Below are 25539 nucleotides of genomic sequence, written 5' to 3'. Positions count from 1 at the left end.
TTACCAGCTAAAATATCTGTTGCAAATAATGGTAAAATAAAGGTATTTTAGATTAACAAAAATTAAAAGAAACTTAATCTGCCACCACCAGATTCCCAATAAAGAAAATTTAGGCAATGAAAAGTCACAGAACATGAAAGCACTAGATAAAATTAAAAAACAATGAGCAAAATATATAGGAAATCCAAATAACTATTGACTATAAAATAATAATAACGATAATAGTATCTGGTGTAAAAACTAAAACAAGATAGAACTAAAGTACATGAAAACAACATCAAAGAAGTTAGGAAGGAAGTGATTGAAGTTTAAAAGTTTTAACAAACTTATTCTGTAATAGTTTTAGATCTGCTCAATGCTTAGAAGAGACCAAAAAAAAAAAAAAAAAAGAAGAAGAGGAGGAGGAGGAGAAGAAGAAGAGAAAAGAACCAAGTTTCCAGATATCCAACTATGGACGGCATAAAGTTCTGGCGGACAGCTCTGTTCTTTAGGGGTGTCTCAATCTTGGCATTATTGACATTTTGGTAACTCTTTGCTGTGAGAGGCTGTCATATGCGCTGTATAATGTTTAGCAGCATCCTGGCTTATATTTACTAGATGCCAGTAGCATCCTCCTAGATGTGACAAATAAGTGTCTCCAGACATTGCCAAACGTCTCCCGAGGAGGATGTGGGAGGTGGCAAAATGCCGAATGAGAACCGCCATCGTAGGTAAAGAATGGAAAAGGAGAGGTGGGGTCAACTCCTTTTTCCTTTCTCATTTTACTTAAAACCTTACTTGAAAGTACACCTTACTTTTCATAATTTAACCGTGAGAAGAAGGCTTTTTCCTTCCTTTGATAACAACTTATCTTGGAACGCATTAGCCATTAGCCTCCTTCAGAGAGAGGTGGGAAAACATACCTTTTGTCTTGCTATACAGTCGTCCCTCAGTGTCTGAGAGGGTTGTTCCAGGACTCCAGCAGATAAAAAAAATATGCAGATGCTCGAGTCCCTTATATAAAATGGTGTAGTATTTACATATAACCTGTACACAGCTCCTGTATATTTTAAGTAATCTCTAGATTACTGTAAAACCTAATGCAAGGTAAATGCTATATAAATAGTTGGTGGCAAATTCAAGTTTTACTTTCTGGAATTTTTTTTCTGACTATTTTCCATCCACAGTTGGTTGAATCCACGAATTCAGAACCCCCAGATATGAAGGGCTGACTGTAATTCCCAATTTCCAGATTTATCTGCTGCTTTTGGTTCAGAAAATAAAATCCACAGATTTTAAAAAAGAAAAATAAAATCCACAGATAAACACTGAAGATTCTGTTAAAACACAGCTTCACGTTCTATTCCATCAGCTTTATGTCCTACTTTATTCCCTAGAGCTGAGTTTCTCCTTTTGGGGAAGATATTTTTATTATAAAAAAATAATCAGAGAGAACTGATAGCTACAGAGATCTACAGAGAGTCTCCCTCAAGTCTTTAGGTGAGTACTAAACAGCACACATATATGAGAAAACTACCCAAGGTACAGGGAAAGAACCATCTGAATGAATTAGAGGAAGCAAATTCAAACCCGACCACACAGCATCTGGAATAGTTCTTGTTCTCACCAGCCACAGCAGCAAACCTCCTAATTAACTGAGAATTAGGTAGAGTACTCAGAAGACTTTGTCTCAGCTGTGGGGCAAAATTAGCCCTGGACTAAAATGCTGTTCTGGTCCACCTAAGAAATTTTAAAAGCAAGACCAGAAAAAATCAAACTGATCCAAAGTAACTTAACTATGTCCCAGGGAAAAAAACTCAAGAATATTTATAAGAAAAATATCCAGTACTCAACAAGGTAAAATCACAATCTCTGGGATTCAGTCAAAAAGGATCAAACAAACTAAAAAGCAGAAAAAAAATTATCATAAGAAATAAGAAAAACTGATTAAAACCAATCCAGAAATAACATAAATGACAGGCTGTTCAAGAAACTAGAGCAAGATTCAGCAAATTATGGCCTGTGGACCAAATCTGCCTGAGGCCTGTTTTCATTTGTTTTGTTTTGTTTTGTACAGCCTATAACCTAAGAATAGTTATTATATTTTGAAAGGGTACCTTAATAAAAAAGCAATAATAAATATGGAACAGAGACCCTATATGGTCCACAAAGCCTAAAATAATTACTGTCTGTTCCTCTACAGAAAAAGTCTTATGACCCCCTAAGCTCTAGAAATGATTGTGTAAGTAGAGACATAAAAGATATTAAAAGAACTCAAATCAAACTTTTAGAGATAAAACTACAATGACTGTGATGAAAAACACACTGGATGGGATTAACAGCACTTTAGACACTGCAGAAGGAAAGAATACTAAATTTGAAGACAAGGCAGTAAAACCTACCCAAAATAAAACATAAAGAAAGAAAAATACAAAACAAAACAAAATTAAAGTTAATAGAACATCATTAAGCTGTGTGACAACTTCAGGAACCCTAATATACCTATGATAAGAGTTCCTGAAAGGAAGGAAGGGGGCAGACAATTTCTGAAAAAATAATGGCTGAAAATTTCCCACATTTGATGAAAACTTTTATAAATCCACAGATCCAAGATGCTTAACCGATGCCAAGCACAAAAAACAAAAACAAAAAAAACCTGAAGAAAACCACACCATGGTAGTGACAGGCAGAGAGTTTTTTCAGCTGCCAGGAGAAGTCAGATATTTGAAGCACACAAGAGGTTCGAGCTAGCCTTTGCTGACTTTGAGGATGGAGTGAGCCACATGCCAAAGAATGTGGGCAGCCTTTAGGAGCTAAGAATAACAGACAGCAAGGAAATGGGGACCTCAGTTCTACAACTGCAAGGAAATAGATTTGGCCAACAACCCGAATGAATTGGGAATCCTTCCCCAGAGCTTCCAGGTGAGAGTTCAGTCTAGCCAATACCATGATTTGGGCCTTGTGAAATCCTGAACAGAGAACCCAGTCAAGCCCACCCAAATTGGACCTCTAGAACTCTGAGATAATAAATGGATATTTTAAGTCTCTAGTATTCTGGTAATTTCTTATACAATAACAGAAAACTAATACAAAGTCACATCATAATCAAACTGCCTAAAACCAGTGATACAAAGAAAATCTTAAAAATCAACCTGAAAAAAAAAAGACATATTACATAGAGAGGAAGATGAAGAATGAGGGCATGCTTAGCAGACACAATGTAAACAAGAAGGCAATGCAGCTACATCTGTAAGTACTAGAAAAAAAATTGTCCACCTAGAATTCCATAACAAATGAAATATCTTTCAAGAACAAAGATAAAAAAAAAAAAGAAGGTTGTTTTCAGACAAAGCTGAAAAAATTTATCACCAGCAGACCTGCACTACAAGAAATGAATACCAGATGGAAATCTGAATCTACCTACACAAAGGCATAAAGGTGCCAGATAGGTGCACGAGTATAAAACTTTTCGTGGTTATTATTTAGATATCTTAAATGATACCTTTAAAAGACTGTTAAGGCAAAAAGAATAACAATGTATTGTGGAGTTTACAATAGATGTAGAAGGAGTCTACATCTATATGTTTTGTTTGTTCATTTATTTGTTTTGGTGGTAATAAGTGGTGAAAAATCTGACAAACAAATATGGCAGCAAATTTATCAGAATACTCATGGCTTTAATTGCCAGGTGAGGCTATGCATGCATCAAGGGAAATTCAAATTTGTTAAAACGATTAGAAATTTAATTTTTGCCACACAGTTTCCTTCCTCATGAAATTTATGAAATCTTCTTTGCTAAGATCCCTATCAGTGTGAAAAACATTGCAAACTCACTTTTCAGTTTTAAACTTTATATTTTGTTACTATTTCTTGATACCACCTCTTAAAAAGGCAGCTAGTGATTCAAGGTCATGTTCTGATGAAACTGATGATATGCTTGACAGTATAATAAGCAGGCTGTGGGATGCTTCAGGAAAAGGCTTTTTATCTGGGCCTATGTCCAGATTTTAGTGACATTTTATCTTGTTCAAATTGATCTCATAAAAAAAGATTCACATTCTGAAGTGTTTCTCTGGATGCTTCTTTTAGCTTTCTTGCCTTTGTAAATTGATTGAATCAAACTGTGTCATTAAACTCTTTAGCTTTAGGATGCACTCAGGCTCAGAGAACAAAGTAAAACCAAAGGAAAAGTAACATTTTTTATACTTCTTCTATTTCCCTTTTCCCAAACTTTAAGTCTTGCGATAACCACAAACGTTAGTAATTATAATGACTGGTTTCTTTAGTTTCTATCAATTAACTGAAAACTACCCTATGTCTTCATAGAGTGACTTATGTATTTGGAATGACAGAATAGCTGAGGAGCATAAATGAACACAGAAGTAATTTATTTAATAAATATAATTTCCAAAGAAACAATAAGTCTTTTCATTTTATCCATACTATGATTGCTCTCACAGTGTCAGTTTACATTTATCATTTTAAGCAAATATTTTACCTAAAATGTCTTAAGTACTCAACACACTTAAAAGTGTTTTACATATATTAACTCATTTAATCATCACAATAAAACTATGAGGTAGGTACTATCATCCCAATTTTACAAGTGAAACACTGGGTCTCAGAGAGTAACTTGCCCCAAGCCTCGCAGCTAGAATGTGGGGAGCCAAGATTCAAGCTGTCAGCTTGGACTCACAGGCCCTGCGCTTCACCAACACACTGCCTCCTGGACTTAACATGCACAAACCTTTTCTTTTTCTCCTATTTCTCATCTTAATAAATGATACTGGCACTCGCCCATGTTACCCTGGATGTCATTCCAGTTTCTTCTCTCTGCTTCATCTCCTGTCACTTAAACCAGTCATCAGACGTTACACGTACTAACAGCTAAACTATTCTCCACTGTCCCACTTCCTATATAGGCTCCACTTTCTTCATTCAGGCATATAGCATTTCTCCCTTGAACTATTGCAGCAGTTCTACTCTCAATCATCAGCTTTTTATTGCAACCACAGTAATTCTGGAAGTGAAAATACTTGATCATTTACTTTTATTTTTAAGAAGTAGCATTTCCCACAATATTGAGTCTAAACCTACTATGGTTTTCAAAGCCCTTCATGTGCACTATTAAGTCTCTTTTAAACTAATTTGCTGCCACTCTCCACATGTAGCTTACATGCTAATAATACTGAAATACTTGTTTACAAAAGGTCACAAACTGTTTCATGGAGCATCCTTCATCTACACCCCCCACCCTCTTTGTCTATCTGGCAAAATCCTGTGCCCTCATTCACCATGACGGCTTCTTCTGTGAACTTAGTCTGCCTTCTCTGTGCCGCCATAGAAATTTGTACAACATACCCTACTGTATTAGTTATTTCCATGGAAATGGTGTGGGGCAGACACACTACACAGAATAACTTAAGATCAGGGATAATACCCTATTCATTTCCCCCAGAACCCAGCCTGTAAGCATGGAATTCAATAACCTGGGGTCACAGAAAATCTCAAATTTTCTACATTCAGACTTCATAGGACTCAACTTTCTTAACTTCTCAAATGAAACATTATATGCATCTTTTATATTACCTTTCCAAACTAAACAGTATATTTGGATCAGTATTTCAATTCTGCTGAATAACACTCTATTGGCTATTTAAAAAATATAACTCCCAACTGTGGAAATAGATAGCAGTCAACTTACTTAACACCAACAAAAAAGCAAACCTCACTCTTTCACCAAAATATCAAAGACATAATTCCACCTGCTTAGCATCTTTCTCCTTCTCCTTTTTAAGGTAATAACAGCACTCATCTTTCTTTGGTAAACTCCTCCTTGACTCTTGATGGCATCCCAGGGGTTTTCTGTGGGGAAAACCCTCTTGCTTTTACAATTAGAGGAGAGGGAAGCAGATATGCTTGGAGTTGCCGTCCTATGTTCTTCCCTGATTATATGGAGAAAGCATATCTGGGAGTTGGGATGAAAAGAATCAGAGAAATAAAAGGAGGGGGAGAAGGGGTAAAGAGAGGGAGGAGGAGATAAGGGGGAAAGGAAAGAGAAGAGAAGGAAATAAAGAGATGGAGAAAGAGAACGACGAAGACAGAGGAAAAGATCTGATGACATCATGTGAACTTATATATCCATCTGGACACATAGGCAGCTTTACTCCTGCACATTCTGGTTAGAAAAGCCAACATTCTGCCTTCATTGCTAAAACTTGATTTCAGTTTCGTTTCTCTAACTTCCAACTGAGTGAGTTCTAATACAGAAATCCATCAATTTTTTTTTTTAGATTATTCCCTCTCCAAGAAAGTATAAAACCCATTTAACAGTATTAACAGAAAATTTGCACATCATTTTAGAATTTTAAAATTCTCGTTATCTTTTTAATCAAATTATAGAAGTAATTTAAGTAGAGAGGACAAATTTATCTGATGTGACATTCAGTCAGTGGGAGGACATAAAACTGTTTTATCTATAGTTCCATAGGACTGTCAGGAATGGCATGCAATTATGATCTTAGTGAAAAGAGAAAGATACCATATTCAAGAGCACTTTTCCTGATACAGAAACATCCTATGATTTTAAAGATTTTATGCCTTGCATAAAATAGATCCAAACCAACAGAAGCATCTAACTAAACTCACATTCTGTTAATATCTATATTTTTCTCCTGAGCTCTATATTAATATCCATGGTTAACGACATCTGGTGGGATCATTATCTACATTGCTAACACGGCAAACAGTTTACTTATGTACTTATAATGACACATTGCATTTGAATGTATTATTCCCCAATTACTGCCCCTTATGAACGTGCAAATTTAAACCACAATGAGAACTCTCTACACGCTATCAGAATGGTTAAAATAAAAATATAAATAATATATAAAAATATGAATTAAAATGGTTAAAATAAAAATTAAAAATAGTGATATCACCAAACGCTGGCAAATATGTAGAGAAACTAGATCACCCTGGATTGCTGATGGGCATATAAAATGCTACTCTAGAAAAAAACTGTGATAGTTTCTTAGAAAACTAAACACACAACTACAATATGACCGAGTAGTTGCACTCTTGGGCATTTATCCCAGAGAAATGAAAACTTATGTTCACACAAAAACCTGTACAACAATGTCTAGAGCAGCTTTAACCATTTTATAGATGCAATTATGTCCCCCCCAAGTTTCAAAAATTAAAGCTCTAACTCCCAAAGTGACCATATTTGGAGACAGGACCTTCAGGGAAGTAACTAAGGTTATATGAGGTCATCTGAATGGGGCCCTAATCCGATAGGGCTGGTGTCCTTATAAGAAGCGGAAAAGAAACCAGAGGCCTCTCTGTGTATACACACAGAGAAGAGGCCACGGGGACACAGAGAGAAAACACCTGGCTGCAATCCAGGAAAAGAGTCCTCACCAGAAAACGTATCTGTTGGCACCTTGATCTGGGACTTCTAGCCTCCAGGACTGCGAAACAATAAATGTCTGTTGTTTAAGCCAACTAGGCTGTGGTTACGGCAGCCCAAACAGACTCATAAAATTCGTAACAGCCAAAAACTGTAAATAACACAGATGTCCTTCAACAGGTTAACAGCTAAACTGTGGTCATCCATATCATGTGTGGCAGGGAGAATAATGATCCCCAATGATGTTCACATCCTAATCCATGGAACCTACAAGTGTATTAGGTTACATGGCAAAGAGACATTAAGGCTGCAGATGGAATTAACCCATTCAGAAATCTCTTTTACTCCTATAATCTAAATTAAAATGAACAAAGTATTTATTTGAAATAAGTATGAAAAAAACTAAGAAGCCTGGCTCGTTCATTACATAGACAATGAATGTCAATGATGCTTTTATATGAAAAAATGTTAATATTTAATATATAAAATTAAAGAAATCTTCATGATGATAAACCTTATAATGATTGGTAAGGTTTAACAAGAATTATATATATAATTATTTAATCCTATAGGCTCTCAGTCCTGGCTGCATTTCAGAATCAACTACAGAGCTCTAAAAATCATATTCAAAATATAGATATGTGGGCCCCTCCCAAGAGATTATGATGTAACAGGGACCGAGGCATCTGGATTTTGAAAAAGTTCTACAGATAATTCTGATGCACAGGATGAAACCCATTAATATAAGATTTAATTATAATTTTAGTCTATTATAAAAACTTATTGCAGGAAACAACTTAAAATTGTAATAATAACAAATTGGTTTAAAACTAATAAAGACATAAAATGGAATGCTGTATAGTGATTTAAAATGATGCTGTAGAAATATGTCTACTGACACAGAAAGATGTATATAAGTATATATACAAACATAGAACAAAATGTGTGATATAATTCTATTTTTGTAAAAACAAAACAAACATGCACACACATGTATAGAATGGAGTTAATTTTGGTTGGCTGTAGTTATTCTTTTTGCTGCTCCTTTTGCTTGCCTATATTATTTGATATTTCTGAATGACTTCATATGAAATATATATATGAAAATAAAGCAACTTCATTTTGGTGATGAAAAGGTTAACCTTAAATAATGTATATACTTTAAACTAAATGAAGAAATATTTTACTTTGAGATAAAGCAAATATGGCAAAATTTTAACAAATGGTGAATCAAGACAAAAGGGTATAAGAATAGTACTATTCATGCATCTTTTCCAAAGGACTGAAATTATTCAAAATTTAAAAGCTGAGGGAAAGTTAATTAAATAGTTTGGAATTTGGTCCTGGCCCAAATAATATTCTATTTTATCATAGGTTGAACATTTGACCTATCAATACATGAATCCTTTAAAACAGTTTACTTAAGTCAGCTTATGTAGGTTAAATGAAATATTAGCTAAAATAACCAAAATAAACATAAAATTATAGAAATACATACACAAAATATACATAAATATGTTCAATGTGTAAAGAAATATATGTATATATGTGTTTTTTTAAATTTAAACTCCCCTACTTCATTAGTAACCAACTGCATGTATCCCTTTACTGTATTAACCAACTAACTTTTAAAAATAATTTTTCCAATACGAATGCATTCAAAAACATAACAAGCATCAAAAATATCAACTTTATAAAATGATAATCTTACCTCATCTAAGTCTTGGATATAAACTGGTTTTTCCTCAAACCCAACTGGCATTGGTTCACTATAAGGAATCTTTACTTCTTCATATATCTTGTTGTTCTCTCTTTGGATTCCTTCTGGTAAAATCATCTATAAACATCAAAAATTAAAATCCAATAATAATACAAAACAGAACAATTACTTTGGTAAAGATTCTTTAAGTAAAGAGAGAAAAAAGAACACTATTTGTTTTATGACATAGCACTGGTAAATAAATTTAGCTAATTTAAAGGAAAACAAGAAAAAACAAAACAAAAACAAACAAAAAACCACACACACAAAGCATTCATGAATCAGATATCTCATATAACACACGAACCATATTATGTTGATGAATTTTAAGTGTACATTAATTAGATGGTATTCTTGAAGACAAATGTAGTCATGTAGCCAGGGAAAATGTGCAATACACAGTGTAAAGTTTAGGCAAAAAGTGATGCAACTGCTAAAACTCAAAAACACAAGGTGCATAATGAAAGGGAGGAGAACAAATATGTTTTGAAAACCTACCATGCACTAAGAATTTTACATAAACTGCACTATCTCATTTTCCTCAATATTTAAAAATACAATTTAGCATAGAAGAGTCAACTAGTACTAGAATCACAAAAGAAACAGAGAAAATCAATGTGTCATTTCCTCAGAACAGACATGTTATCCAAAAGTGGTCATATACCAATGCATACCTTTGCACCAGCAATGAATGCAGATGTTCTCATGGCTTCAGCCTGGGAATCATAAACATGTGGATAACGTATTTTCTCAACATCCATGTCTCTCTGCCTGCTCAGAATTGGAACGTTTCTAGCGTTCATAAGTGCTTGCTCTCTGTAAATACAAAAATAATAGGCTAAATCTGTAATTTTTATCTTGCAAAGGAAAGCATATACTAAAACAAAGTCATTATAATAACTATTTCACGCAGCCTTCCACTATAAAAGTGAAGAAATTAAACTACACAAAGGAAGTTATTAGCAATCCTGAAATTTTCTGTGTAACCATATAAGCATCAACACATTTTCAGGTACTATTTTTAGATAACATCATCTGATAAGTTTGACTTAATGTTTTTTTATTTATAATTTTCTTTGTCACAATCCAAAGATATTTAACAAAGTGTAAAATCCTTTTTTTAAATGGGTTTCAATATTTAAACACCATGTATAATGATGCCTTTATTTCATTTTTCTCCTTTCTACTTCTTGATAACAATATGGGAAAATGTATTCATTAAGGTAGGAAAGAAAAAAGTCTCAAAATAAATTTGTGTACGCTTCATAAAGTTTAACCTAGTGGTGTATGCACAGCACCAAAGTCTCTCACCTACGTTGATGCAACCAAGAATATTCTAATTAAGCGGATCACTGATTTTTTATCCCAGAAAATTAGGTTTTCATACAACAAAATTCTATTCTTATAAGAAAACATGACTAGAAATAAGAATCATCTAATTTGTTAAAACTAAACTAAATAATGATAATGATACATTAAAGTAGCAAATACAACACAAGCATTTTTCAGCTTCTGGCTTTTATTACCTGTGTATCCGCAGTTCCTTAGGATCAAAGCACAGGAGTCCTTCTGCAATTTCTCCATCTTCTCCAGCCTTTTTTTCTCGTCTGGCAATTCTTTTCTCTTCCCGGCGATACTGTTTCATTAACTGCTTCTCTTGTTCAGACTGAATAGTGACTTGACAACCGTAATTAGGTTTAGCATTTTCTCCTAAAATTTTTTTGCAATTGTCTGCAAAGCAAATTTAAGATCATATTTTACAAGCTTAACCTTTAGGAAAACCATTGTTTTCCTTCTCACCAAAACATAAGATAGCACAATGCTCTAAGAATTCTTTTTTTTTTTAACTGACACATTCAATTATATGTTTTAAGGAGAGTTTGTCTAAATCACAATTTCTAAATGGTATACTGGTTTTGGAAAAGTCAGCAGATATTTTCTTCTTACAGACTAAATAGTTTAATGTTATAAATTCTTGGATATAACATCAGAAACCTAAAACTTCTATTTCACAATTTTGAAATCTGTTTATATAATTTCAATAAATATAATAATTATCAATACTAATTAGCATTTACTGTTAACATAATAATAAAATAAAGATATTCTTTACATATATGATACTTTTCCCTATGTAACAGGCCTTACTCTGTTAAATTGTCTATATGTCATTACTAATTTATACATGAAATAAAATAAAACTAAAATACAGCTCAGGATATATTTAGAAGATGACTAAAGCAAATAAAGAAACAGTATGATTCACCTTTTCATGGAAATGCAGGTTTTTTAACCGTTTTTTAAATTGAATTATAGTTAATTTATACTGTGTTAATTTCAGATGTACAGCAAAGTGATTCAGCTACATATATATATATTCTTTTTCAAATTCTTTTCCATTTTAGGTTATTACAAGATAGTGAATATAGTTCCCTGTGCTATACAGTAGGTCCTTGTTATTTATCTATTTTATATATAGTAGTGTGTATATGTTAATCCCAAACTCCTAATTTATCTCCCTTCCCCATCCCCTTTGGTAAACATAAGTTTGTTTCTATGTGAGCCTACTTCTGTTTTGCAAATAAGTTCATTTGTATCTCTTTTTTAGATTTCACATATAAGTGATATGATATTTGTCTTTCTATCTGACTTACTTCACGTAATATAATAACCTCTAGGTCCACAAAATGTTCATTGCAGCTCTATTTACAATAGCCCAGAGATGGAAACAACCTAAGTGTCCATCATCAGATGAATGGATAAAGAAGATGTGGCACATATATACAATGGAATATTACTCAGCCATAAAAAGAAATGAAATTGAGCTATTTGTAATGAGGTGGATAGACCTAGAGTCTGTCATACAGAGTGAAGTAAGTCAGAAAGAGAGAGACAAATACCGTATGCTAACACATATATATGGAATTTAAGGAAAAAAAACTGTCATGAAGAACCTAGGGGTAAGACAGGAATAAAGACACAGACCTACTAGAGAATGGACTTGAGGATATGAGGAGGGGGAAGGGTAAGCTGTGACAAAGCGAGAGAGAGGCATGGACATATATACACTACCAGACGTAAGGTAGATAGCTAGTGGGAAGCAGCCGCATAGCACAGGGAGATCAGCTCGGTGCTTTGTGACTGCCTGGAGGGGTGGGATAGGGAGGGTGGGAGGGAGGGAGACACAAGAGGGAAGAGATATGGGAACATATGTATATGTATAACTGATTCACTTTGTTATAAAGCAGAAACTAACACACCATTGTAAAGCAATTATACTACAATAGAGATGTTAAAAATAAATAAATAATCTCTAGGTCCATCCATGTTGAGGCAAATGGGATTATATCATTCTTTTCTAAAGTGGAGTAATATTCCATTGCATACATATACCACATCTTCTTTATCCATTCATTTCTCAATGGACACTTCGGTTGCTTCCATGTCTTGGCTATTGTAAATAGTGCTGCTATGAACACTGGGGTGAGTGTGTCCCTTCAAATTAGAGTTTTCTCCAGATATATGCCCAGGAGTGGGATTGCAGGATCTATGGTGAATCTATTTTCAGTTTGGTTTTTCTTTTCTTGTTTTTTGGTCACGCCACATAGCTTGTGGGATCTTAGTTCCCTGACCAGGGATCGAACACAGGCCCCTGCAGTGGAAGTGCAGAGTCCTAACCAGCAGACCACCAGGGAATTCCCTATTTTTAGTTTATTAAGGAACCTCCATATTAGTACATGACTCTTTTTGAATTATGGTTTTCTCAGGGTATATGCCCAGTAGTGGGATTGCTGGGTCGTATGGTAGTTCTATTTTTAGTTTTTTAAGGAACCTCCACACTGTTCTCCACAGTGGCTGTATCAATTTACATTCCCACCAAAGGCGCAAGAGGGTTCGGTTTTCTTCACATCCTCTCCAGAATTTATTATGTGTAGACTTTTTAACAATGGCCATTCTGACTGGTGTGAGGTGATACCTCATTGTAGTTTTGATTTGGGAAATGCAGTTTTTTTAAAAATGGAAGAAGTCTAGAACCACTAAGAGGAATCAGGTCAATCAAAGCTCAGTGTTTACAAGGTACAATTTAAACCTGTGGTTGGTCAACTCAATATACAGGAAAAATTTTCTTCCAACAGGATTACTTTCTGTGTTTAATTCAATCTTTCCAAGTAGTAGTATCTTGGCTCACTGCAGCCCTAAAAGAACTGATAGGAATGTCACTGAAAGCAAACCAAGTCAATACTGTTACTGTGTTAAGGACCTACTAGGTGCCAGGCACTGCTGCTAGGCTAGGAAGACAATGAAGAATGGAATTGGTCCATACTCTGAAGGAGCACAGTGCAAGTTATTTTATCAACTTCCAAGATCCAATACAGAACAAGGAAGGAATTAAGCTTAGCATCAAGAGGGGGAAATTAGCTTTCTAAGTCAAATCTTCACAATTCTCAGACATTTGTCACTATCTCATTACATGATTTTGAATAAGTCATTTTAACTCTCAATCACATGAAATAACCCCTCCGTATAATGGCTCTATAAGTCGCAAAAAGGAAAGTGAGAAATAAAGATTTATTACATCTCAAAATTATGAAATAAGATATAATCCCATCTATATTAGAACTACATTTTAGAGCTCAAAAGTATTTTTCTAAGTAAGTCTTATATGTTTTACTTTGTAAATAAATCTTATATACTATTATAATGATTGAATTTATAACCAACTAACTCTCAGTGTTAGAGAAAGAAAGCAACATACTGGCATTTTTCAAATGTACTCTGAACTATGAAAAAAATTAACCTGCTTTCAAAGTCACACATTCAATAACAGAGATATTAAGCAGGATTTTTTAAAATGTGAATAATGCCATGTACTTATTACTATAAATGAATGTTAAATATTTTGTACATGAAACTAAATACTTTGGGTGACATACTATATTTTATGCTAATGACATTAACATTTTAAACAAATGTGACAGTAACAAAATACTACTGGACACATTTGTGATCATCAAAATAAGGAAATTAAAATTATAAGAAGAAAATATGTCTACCTCATTGATAGCTTTATAAGGCCTCAATCAGAATATACTGAAATCCCATAAGATTGAACATAATAGGTGATTTTAAAAATCAAGTTATAAAGCACAAATGCTTAAGTGCGTGATTCTCCTTGTTGGGTTCAGTTAACTGTAGAGATTGACAAGAAGAAATGAAACGAATAAGCTTAACAGCAATTCTAAAACAAAATTTTACTGAAGAACACGTAGAGCTTGTATCCTTTTAAAATGTTATTATGACAGAAAAAGTCTTGTATAACTACTCAAAACACTGTCATTTGACAGCATGAGCTAACTTAATTTTTATTTTATGATACACCTCATACTAAACATTCTCTACAACCATCCCCAAAACAGAATTTAATTCACAACTATCCTCAATTTAGCAGGGAGTACACAATACCCACCCACTTCTCACCTACCTTACATTTCCTGGTTATAAGAACAGAGATAAAGTAGGGTGGATGTATATATACCTGGATAAAAGGATTCAAAGAAAATCAGTATGAAAGCTAGAAAATGCTAAATGGCAGGAAGCTATTGCTCTCTAAGACCATGATTTTGTGGAACAGAGAAAAGAGCAGGATGCAGCTGTCTTACTAAGGTAGCTTAATAGAGAATACAAAACAATTTGGTATTTTTAAGAGAATTTTGAAGGATCGTTAACATAAAATTTATATCAAAAGATATAAATGGATGAGAACAGTGATAAAGTAACAGAGTCTAATGATTCTTTTCTTCAAGAATATTTCTTTCTCCCTCCCCCCCAAAATAAGGAAAATCATCTTTAATGAAGATACACAAAAAACCTAATATGCTCATTTGTCAGCTCTTCTTTTACCACAGTCCTTAGAAGAAGTTTGTTTAAATGCCCCCAATTTTCTATGGTATAATTATTATTCTTAAATAGTAGCAACATTAGTAACAATCTAGCATAGACTAAAAGAGTAAAAGCTGATTGAGAAGAGTAGAAAATATTTCAGGGCAGACTGATGGTTCAAATATTTTTTAATAATTCAAATTTAATATTTGGTTTTAGGTTAAAAAGTGTGTTGCTTCTTAAAGTTATCCTAGTAAAGTTTGTGTATAAATGTTAAACAAAAATGGACATAATGAAACTACAAAACATTAACTTATCATCCACAGCTTTCTTAAAAAAATATGTGAAGCTGAACTCATTTTGAACTTTTCGTTAATAAATTAGCACTAATAAAAGGTGGAATCGGTACGTATCAGCACTTAAAAGGTTGACAAAATGAACATCAAATCCTCAGAAATTACATCGCAAGACCAGATATTTAAATTCATTCCTTTTCTTCTGGCAGATACACATTTTAAATGCTCCTAAGTTCTGCCGGCTTATTGCAATGTCTGATTAAGCACTGTTTAACAGGTGAAAGTCCTCTTACAGCAAGGTAGTTTATAAGTGTTCAATACAAAGTGGCTAAACTCCAATCTTCAAAGTTTCTAGAAATCTCAAAGTAACTCCAAGGCAACTATCAGTAATCAAAGTGTAGGATAAAGAAAACCCATAAGAAATTTTGGATTTAAATTAAGGCTTTTTTTGTAATTTCCTTTCAGTGCCACACTCATAAGGAAAAGGTGACGTCACTTACATAAAAGAAGGGTAAATGTTGACTAGTTTGAAGAAGGGGGTCTAATTTCTTATGCCCATGCACTTTTTAAAAATTCCAAGCTATTTATAAAGCTGGCAAAGACATTTGGGTAAAGGTAAGAAACTCAGTTTTCCTACTTACCACCTAAAACCTGAGTTTGGCATCAGTTGTCTCATAGTAAGTCAGGCTTTTAAAAAAAAAAAAAATTTTAGCTTCCTTGACAACTCTTTCTAATTCTTCTGGGGTTTTCAAACATATGTAATACATAGCTATATGTATGTTCAACTTGCTGGGTGTGATAACTGTATTTCAGGTAAGCAGGAGACTCTTATTGTATGTTGAAATTTTATATCTGAAGTATTATAATGTCTGCAACTTCTAGTCATTGTTCAGCAAAAATTTTAAATGTGCATATGTGTGTGTCCATGTGTGCATACGCCTGTGTGTGTGTGTGTGTGTGTGTGTGTGTGTGTGTGTGTGTGTGTGTAGAGAATGATAATGGGGGGGTAGAAGCAAAATGTTAGTGATGGTGAATCTACATGAAGAGTACGTGAGTATTCATTACACTATCCTTGCACCACTACTAAGGTCTGAAAGTTTTCAAAATAAAAGTGGTTATAAATTATAACTCTACTTGACCCACTCTAAGCACTGTATGTATTTCCTTAAAATTCTTTTTTGTCTTTCCAAATCTTCTGCTATACCTAAAGATAAACAGAATCTCTGACATAATACCCTATTTAGGGCATTGACACTTGTTTCATAATCTGCCACACCTAAAATCTACTTAAGAGAATGGTATCAGTAAGCTACATAATCAACCAAAGAATATTAAAAGTATAATTGTATTAAATAGACTGCTAAACAATGACTTTTTCCTTTAAAATAGAATTACCACTGAACACTTCTTACCTTGAAGAGCTTGCAACTTATGATCATTTGAAGAATTAAGAAATCTGTCCACAATCGTAATTCTGTTCTGGAGGAGTTTCTCAATAAGTTCAAGTCCATCAGGTCCCAGCAGTTCAAACAGCTTATAAGAGGAAAATCAAAACAAACTGTTACCTCAAAATTAATTATTTTTTCAAGTTATTAACACCCTATTCAACACAGCTATGAAGCTAAACTAACACAGAAAAAACTAAAAAGTATTTAGAAAAGAATCATAAGAAAATAATAACTTAGGAAAGTTACATTGCTTCACATTGCTAAGGAGCTTTCGGCTTCATAAGACTATCTGCAATTATATAATTAAAGAGCACGATCCAACTGTTAAAATAATTATGATTTATATATAAAACTCTAAATCACAGAATAAAAAATTCTGACACTTGTTTTTTTCTTGGTATAACCAAGTGAAATTCTAAAATTAATTTGCTTTTTAACATACCATTCTGGTTTTCCCAAATAGAGTGCAGAGTACCATTTTTCTTACAACTTACTAATATGAGCTATCATTTTAGAGTTAAAAATCATTAGAATGTTTTAATAAATCATGACATGCCAAATTTTTAGTGCTCAAAAAACAATTGTATTTTCCTGTTAAAGTGTATTTTTATTATTTTATTATTGCTTAATTAGTAAGTATCAATAATTTTCAATGCTTAATATATGTGAAATCTGAAACACAGTACTGCAAGTGCTTTCTGTAACTTTATTAAAAGTTTTTATGCATATTCTACTCTCCTATGCAGAGTGATTGCCAAAGATTAAGTTGATTCCAGAGTCACAGAACCAGTTTTAGGATTCAGAGACTTTCAATTATATAACTGTATGAAATAACTGTGCCAGAAAGCCTTTAGATTTCCTCATATATGGTTTGGGGGTATATATATATATTTCCTGTCCAGAAATGTTATACTTTAATTCTACATGTGAAGATTTTATATTAAACAAATTCTAACTGTTCTTAGAGAATCCACACAAATAAAAATATCATTAAAAGTAGGAATTTTATGTTGAGTATATATAAGGCATTAAATATTTAGTAAATATTTTCCTTTTGCTGTTCATTTTACTGACACTATCTAAACAGAAGGCCACCTGTCTTCCACCCTGTCCCCAAATGTGGACAGGCCTTATCTTTGGGCAAAACATCAAGGAAAATACTGGTGATCCAATCACTCTCACTCTGGCTGATAGGGCAGTGATTCCACACAAGGAGAGGCAAGCCTAGAATTTAGGCTACAGCCTACCCCTTCCATCAAGTACTCAGATTCGAAAGCAGGGGTGTCACTCAGAAAGAAGCCTTCCATTGTCCCCACTCCTAGCTCCAGAGTTCTGCCTCAGAAATCTTGCCTGAGGGTAGAACCAAGCCATAAAACAGAAAGATCCCAATCTCTTCCAAAGAAATAGACCACATCTGCAACCAGGCCATGAAGTTGAAGCCAAAGGGCTATCTCAGAAAGAGCAGAGGTTGTGGTGAACCACAATTAGGAGAAGATTCACAGATTCAACAACTAAGTTACAAGAGAGAACTGAGGGGAGAGACAACTGGGACGACCCTCTTGGGGTGAGACTATATATCAACACTGACCTTTGGAATTACTCCTTCAAAGGGGTCACAAATTTACTGGATTAGTTTATGGAGAAATTTATGTCCCAGGGGCATTTTTGTAAACATCAGAATGGTCAGCTGGGAATTAGTAAAGATCACAATGTGGGTTCAAGTCCCGATCTGAACAGCTGAATGGAGTCAGGGGAAGCGTAGAAAAGGGTTGTTTGTGCTAACACTACCTTCATCCCAAAGGGACTATGGGTATACTCACAGGTGCGGCTCCCTGGGGAACAACATCAGAAGGTCAACACTGTGGAGTGAGGGTAGAAGGAACTGTTTGAACTAAAATAATCCAGCAGGTCACTAAACAAATAAACAAGCAAATGACAGTAACAAGCCCTGGAGGTGGTAGACTAGATGAAATGGACAAATTCCTAGAAAGACACAAGCTACCAAAAGTAACCCAAGACAGACAACCTGAATAGACCTAAAACAAGTGAAAGATTAAATTAATAATCAAAAAACATCCACAAAGAAAAGTCCAGGTCCAGATGGCTTCAATGATGAATTCTACAAAGCATTTTAAGTTAAAACCAATTCCTCACAAACATTTCCAAAAACAAGAGGAAAGAATATTTCACAACTCATTTTATGAGGTCAATATTACTCTGACCCCACAACCAGACAAATAAATATGTCATAAGAAAACTAAAGACCAGTACTTCTTAGGAATATGGACACAAAAATCCTCAGTGAAATACAAGCAAACCAGATCAAATCCAGCAATTTATAAAAAAGAATTATATACCATGACAATGTGAGATTTATGTCAGGAATATCAGGTTAGTTCAACATAAGACAATCAATTTATATATTATAGCAACAGAATAAAAAGCAAAAATCACAAGATCAGCTCAACAGATGCAGAAGAACCATTTGATAAAACCCAACATCCTTTCATGGTAAAAACATTCAACAAGTTAGGACTAGAAAGGAACTTCTAATACCTGATAAAGGGCATCTATAAAAATCCCACAGTTAACATCATACTTAATGGTGAAACACTGGATTAGTTTCCCACTAAGAACAGAAACAAGACAAAAAAATGTGCTTTTGTGACTTCTACTGAACATTGTACTGGAGGTTCAAGTCAGGGTAATTAGGTAAGAAAAAAGAAATAAAAAGCAACCAGATTGAAAATTAAGAGGTAAAACTATTTCTATTTATAGATCACTATGATCTTCTATGTGGAAAATACTAAAGAATGTACTAAAATACTATTAGAACTAATAAATAAGTAAAGTTTTCAAAAAGTGAGCCAAGACCATTCAGTTAGGAAAGATCAGTCTTTTCAATAAATGATGGGACAACTGGCTAGCCACATGAAATAAACTGAAGTTGGACCATTATACCATATACAAAAATTAAATCGAAATGGATCAGTGATCTACATTTAACATATAAACTTATAAAACTCTTTACAGAAGTAAGTTTAATGGGCTCAGATTTGGTAAGAGATTCTTAAATATGACACCAACAGCATGAGCAACAAAAGAAAACACAGATAATTTGGACTTCATCAAAATAAGAAACATCTGCTTCAAAGGAAACCATCAAGAAAGTGAATAAAACAACTCACAGAATGGGAGAAAATATTTGCAAATCATATATCTGTTAAAGGACTTGTATCCAGAATATATAAAGAATTCTTACTAATAAAAAAAAGACAACCAATGAAAAAAATGAGCAAAGGATCTGAATTTATCCAAGGAAAATATATAAATGGCCAATAAGGATGTGAAAAGATGCTCAACATCATTAGTCATCGAAGAAATGCAAAGAAGAACCACTGGAACAACTATTTTTTTAATGGAAAATAGTAAGTGTTGGCAAGGATGTGGAGAAAACTGGAATTCTCATACAGTGCAGGAATACAAAGTTGTGTAGCCATTGTGAAAAACAGTTTTCTCGTTCCTCAGTAAGTTAAACACAGAATTACAATATGACCCAGCAATTCCATTCCTAGGTATATACCCAGAAGAATTTAAAACATGTGTCCAAACAAAAACTTACACACAAACAGGGCTATTAACACAGCCAAAAGGTAGAAACAACCCAAATGTCCATCAACTCATGCATGGATAAACAAAATGTGGTATACATCCACAGCACAGAATATTACTAAGCCATAAAAATGAATGAAGTAGGGCTTCCCTGGTGGCATAGTGGTTGAGAATCCACCTGCCAATGCAGGGGACATGGGTTCGAACCCTGGTCAGGGAAGATCCCACATGCCGCGGAGCAACTAAGCCTGTACGCCACAACTACTGAGTCTGTGCTCTAGAGCCTGTGGGCCACAACTACTGAGCCCGTGTGCTGCAACTACTGAAGCCCGTGCACCTAGAGCCCATACTCCGCAGCAAGAGAAGCCAGAGCAATGAGAAGCCCACACACTGCAACAAAGAGTAGCCCCTGCCCGCCGCAACTAGAGAAAGCCCGCACGCAGCAACGAAGACCCAACACAGACAAAAATAAATAAATAAATTTATTTTTTAAAAAAAGGAATGAAGTAGTGTACAACATGGATGAACCTTCAAAACATTTTGCTAAGTGAAAGAAGCCAGTCACAGAAGGCCACGCATTATGATTCCATTTATATGAAATGTCCTAAATAAGGAAATTTCTAGAGACAGAAAGTAGGCTAGTGGTTGTTTAGGGCTTGGGGGTTGGGAGAAGGGGGCGGGGGAGTAGGGGAATACTAGCTAAAGGCTTAGGATTTCTTTCTGAGGTTTTGTAAATGCTCTAAAATTGACTGTGGTGATGGTTGCACATATCTATGAATACACTAAAAAACACTGCTTTATAACATTTTAAGTGGGTGAACTGTACGGTATGTGAACTGTATATCAATGAAGCTATTTTTTAAAATTATGAACCAAAATGACTTAAGATATTAAAAGTAACCAATAAACTGTTGAGGGTTGAAAAATAAAGATTAAATACAATTTTCCTGATAAGCATTTTAAGTGAGTGTTTTGAATTGCTTTTAGACACAAGTCCCATGCTTAAGGTAAGGGTGATATTAAAGAATAAGCAAATTCAAAAAAGATAAATGTAATACATACCTACAAAGATACCTTCTCCCCCCATATTCCAAACAAATTGTAGTAGCAAATGCTCTCTACATACAGTATGAAATGTCTTTTATATGCTATCAACCTTCAAAGAACATGTTAATTCTTAAATTGAGACCATTTCCTCCATAAGAATGTGATTTATTGTGGCAGCTACCCTTGCATATTTGAAATATAATGTTGACATATGATAAATTAGAGATTCAGAAATTTTTAGTCCAACATAATTTTAGGAAACCACCAATGTATCTGGAAGATAACTTCTAGATAAAACATCTCAGATATAAAATCACAGCACAAAGAGCATGTTATTTCTTAAAAATAATACACCTAAGACCTAGCAAAAGAGACAAGAAGGCTGTTTTGCTCTGAATAGCAGGACTTCCATAATCCAAAATGAAGAATCCCCAGCAGAATTCTGAGATCAGCTGCCATCAGATTTAAAGCAATCCCAAATTACGCTTTCCCTAACATTTGTCATTTTCATCTACACTGAGAGCAGGTGCAGTTCTCATTCAAGATTCGCACTACAAACTAATTTGGCACCGAGAGTGACTGTCTGTAAAGGTGCAACTGTCTGGATCATTGCTCTATACACTGACACAAGTTCCAGAAGCTATCAAATTGAAAAAAAAGGCGGGAAAAGTTAGCTATGGGTAGAGAAACAGGCATCAACTACAGAGTTTTAAAAAACAAAAATGCAGCTCTCAAAACAATAAAAAGGCAAGTTTTACTACTCTGGCTATAAATTAAGGATATGAGATTCAAAGGAAACACAATAGGAATAAACAGGTAATATCCTTTTCCTGGTAGATTTTGCTAAAGCCATTATTATCTATTAAGGAACTTCTCAATAGACAAAGGTGCTCAGGGTTCTCATTGTTATTATAATTCCTTTTTCATTAAATTAAATTATCAAATTAAAGTAGTTCTTCATTAAAGTAAAAAAATTAACCAACAGACTATGTTCCTGAGATGCCAAAAAAAAAAAATATCGCAGAACACGCACACACTACCTTTTAAACTTTTTTTTTTTTTTTTTTAATTTTTTTGGCCACTCTGCACAGCATGTGGGATCTTAGTTCCTCGACCAGGGATCGAACCCAATCCCTCTGCCTTGAAAGCACAGTCTTAACCACTGGACTACCAGGGAAGTCCCTGTACAGACTAACATTACTAATAAGCAGCATTACTTCCTTATTTCTTACACTTGTAACAGATGAATGTAGTTTGTGAATCTCTCAGGAAAGGTAAACACCACTTTCCACTGTATTCTGTGTTATATCATTTTTATTCCAATAGGAACGATGCTCTAGTGGATGCTATATCCCCAACACAGTATCAAAATGAATCACACACATTACATCATCATAAAAGCAAAATATAAAGTAATGAAAACCTTTAAATAATATATCACAGAAAATTATACTATAAATCTTAGGAAAATTGGTAACAAAAAGTTATAATGGGCCTGAATAAGAACTATAAATCTGTTCAAGAGCTGGGGTATGCAGATATGCTGAGGGTTTGTGAAACCACAGAATAAACATGACAAACACACTTGCATTACGGGTTTACTCAAAGATTTAGAGGCAAAACATTATTTCCAAGTAAAAGGCAATTCTGGTCATGTTAATGTCCTGTTTGAACCTTATTTCTCAGGTTAGTCAAAACATGTTGAACAAAGTATTTAATCACTAAAACAGGCTTTAACGATAATAAAATTCATATTTATAAAAGGTTTGTCAGTTCCATTCTGTTTCCATCTAGTCAATATTAAAGAATTCATTAAAAGTCAAAAATAAGTCTATCTGAAGTTCCGAAAAGACCTCTTTCAAAAGAGAGACCAACCATTCTGCCTAGCAAATAGTCAACGGGCATTCTGAAAAACAGCTAGTGATGCACAGTAGGCATAATATCTTGATGTGAATGCGGTATCCTTTTGGACAATACAGTTAAGCGGATTATGGAATTATTCTCAATATGGAGATCACCCACTAAAGTTGTTCTTTAAAGAGTGGTCATGGCTCTGTCCTGTTCAAAATTTTATCAATTATATATAAACTAGAAGATATTAAATTAAATTTGTTAAAGGTGTCAATTTAGTTCATGATAGAATCAAAATTTTAAAATTTTCTAAATAGTCTGATATAATCTGGCCAGACCTAAGGAGAAGCAATAGAGGTAAATATAAAACCCCACAATTAGGTTTAAAAAACTCATGTGTACTTGTACAAGATGGGGAAACCTTATCCCACAAATAAATTCCTAAGAAAAATCCTGAAAGGGTAGGGGGTTGGTTATTTACAGGTTCAATATGAATAAATAATGTAATAAAGGCTAGGGAAAAATTTAATGTAGTAATAGCAATATTGTATCTCCAAAACCCCATTTACCATCTCAAAGGATACTACACTGACTGAACCATATTTAGAGGGCTGAGTTCAATTCTAATCTATACTTTTTAAGAAGGTTACAATAAAAAACTAAAGAAAAGAACATGAAAAAGAAAGTAAAAATAAGATATATCTATGCAAACTGTTACTATTATCCATTCTGTCTGAAGGATAGCAGATGTTACTATTATCCATTCTGTTTGAAGGATACTCATTCATAGATTTGATAAAGATAATGAATATAATTCTGGTCCCATCTTCCTGGATCGTCCTCCATGCATCACTCCACATTGCTAAATACCCCTTATCCTTCTTGAAACATACTTTTCCTCTGATATCCTTGACACACCATTCTTTTTTTTTAAGTAATTTTATTTTATTTTATTGAAGTAGAGTTGATTTACTATGCTGTGCCAATCTCTGCTGTGCAGCAAAATGACTCAGTTATACACATAGAGGCATTCTTTTTTAATATTCTTTTCCATTATGGTTTATCACAGGATATTGAGTATAGTTCCCTGTGCTAGACAGTAGGACCTTGTTTATCCATTCTAAATTTAATAGTTTGCATCTACCAACCCCAAACTCGCAGTCTATCCCTCTCCCTCCCCTTCTCCCGCTTGTCAACCACAAGTCTGTTCTCTAGACACGCCATTCTTTTGATATGTATCCTACCACTCTGGCTGGTACATTCCTATCTCTTCTTTAGGCTCCCTTTGACTATTAAATGTTGGAGTTCCTTAAGGTTTAATCCCAGGCTTTCTCTTCCACTCCATGTTCTCTCCTTAGCTGTTCACATGCAAGCCCTCAGCTCCCATTAGCAAGCATATACTGAAAACTCATGAAGTCACACATCCTTCCCAGATCTCTACTCTGAGCTTCATTTAACAATTTGTCCAGTTATCATCTTCACTTGGAGGTCTTAAGGCCTCTCACAATTCCACATACGTCCAAAACCATCTCTTGGTTTTCCACCCACTTCACTCTAAGTATTCTTTATTTCCATGAATGGCATTGCCATCCTTCCAGTTACACAAAAGCCTAAAATGCACCCTTACCACCTCTTTATGCATCGCACCCAATCCTACCCCGTCATCCACTTCACTCTTAAATTCTCTCGATCTCAACTACTAAACAGATTTCAAGCCTTTCTCCTTGTCTGTTTTAAGATCCCAAACAGTTATTGCCTGTACCATGCAAAGGGCTTCCTAAATAGTTTCTGCACATCTATCCAAAACACATTCCAATCCATTCTCCACACAGCAATGACAGAAGATGTTAGGAAATGTAGGTCTGATCAATGTATGCTACCTTCCCTCCAACCCTTGCCAACAAACTTCCAATTGCTCTCCATTGTTCTCAAGATGAAGTACTGAATTGAACTGAACACAGAAGCAGAACCTCAAAACATCAAAAAGTGCTACACTAAGAGTCAAAAATACTGATGTATATTCAATTACATTGCTCTGACTAGAAAGAATTTTAATATCATTAATAAAGTTAAATATTCTTTTTAAAACAGCATCCTTTTTAATTCTCCATTTCTATGTATGTTTTATAATGAGTGTAAGGTATCATAGCATAATTTAAAATTATACTGTATATCATATACAGTTTAAAATTAAATAACTACATTTGTATCAGGGATACATTATCAAACGTGGTTAGAAAGTATAATCAAAAA

At 34.1% G+C, this 25539-nt stretch overlaps 1 protein-coding gene across 3 annotated transcripts in view; it reads right to left on the bottom strand.

The window, feature by feature from the left end:
- ASCC3 (activating signal cointegrator 1 complex subunit 3) overlaps positions 1-25539 on the bottom strand; it is a 331462-nt gene that overhangs the window by 251547 nt on the left and 54376 nt on the right. For all 3 annotated transcript variants that reach the window (XM_033418760.2, XM_033418762.2, XM_004264782.4), the window contains exons 5-8: positions 16741-16861; positions 10679-10883; positions 9827-9968; positions 9105-9230 (exon numbers count right to left, since the gene is read on the bottom strand). In XM_033418760.2, the coding sequence (XP_033274651.1) occupies positions 9105-9230; positions 9827-9968; positions 10679-10883; positions 16741-16861 (594 nt within the window). The remainder of the gene's footprint in view (positions 1-9104; positions 9231-9826; positions 9969-10678; positions 10884-16740; positions 16862-25539) is intronic.

This window comes from Orcinus orca, chromosome 12 (genome assembly GCF_937001465.1).
Source record: "Orcinus orca chromosome 12, mOrcOrc1.1, whole genome shotgun sequence".
NCBI classification, from domain to species: domain Eukaryota; kingdom Metazoa; phylum Chordata; class Mammalia; order Artiodactyla; family Delphinidae; genus Orcinus; species Orcinus orca.
The sequence above is the reverse complement of the archived record's forward strand: the minus strand, read 5'-3'. Positions and strand labels throughout refer to the sequence as shown.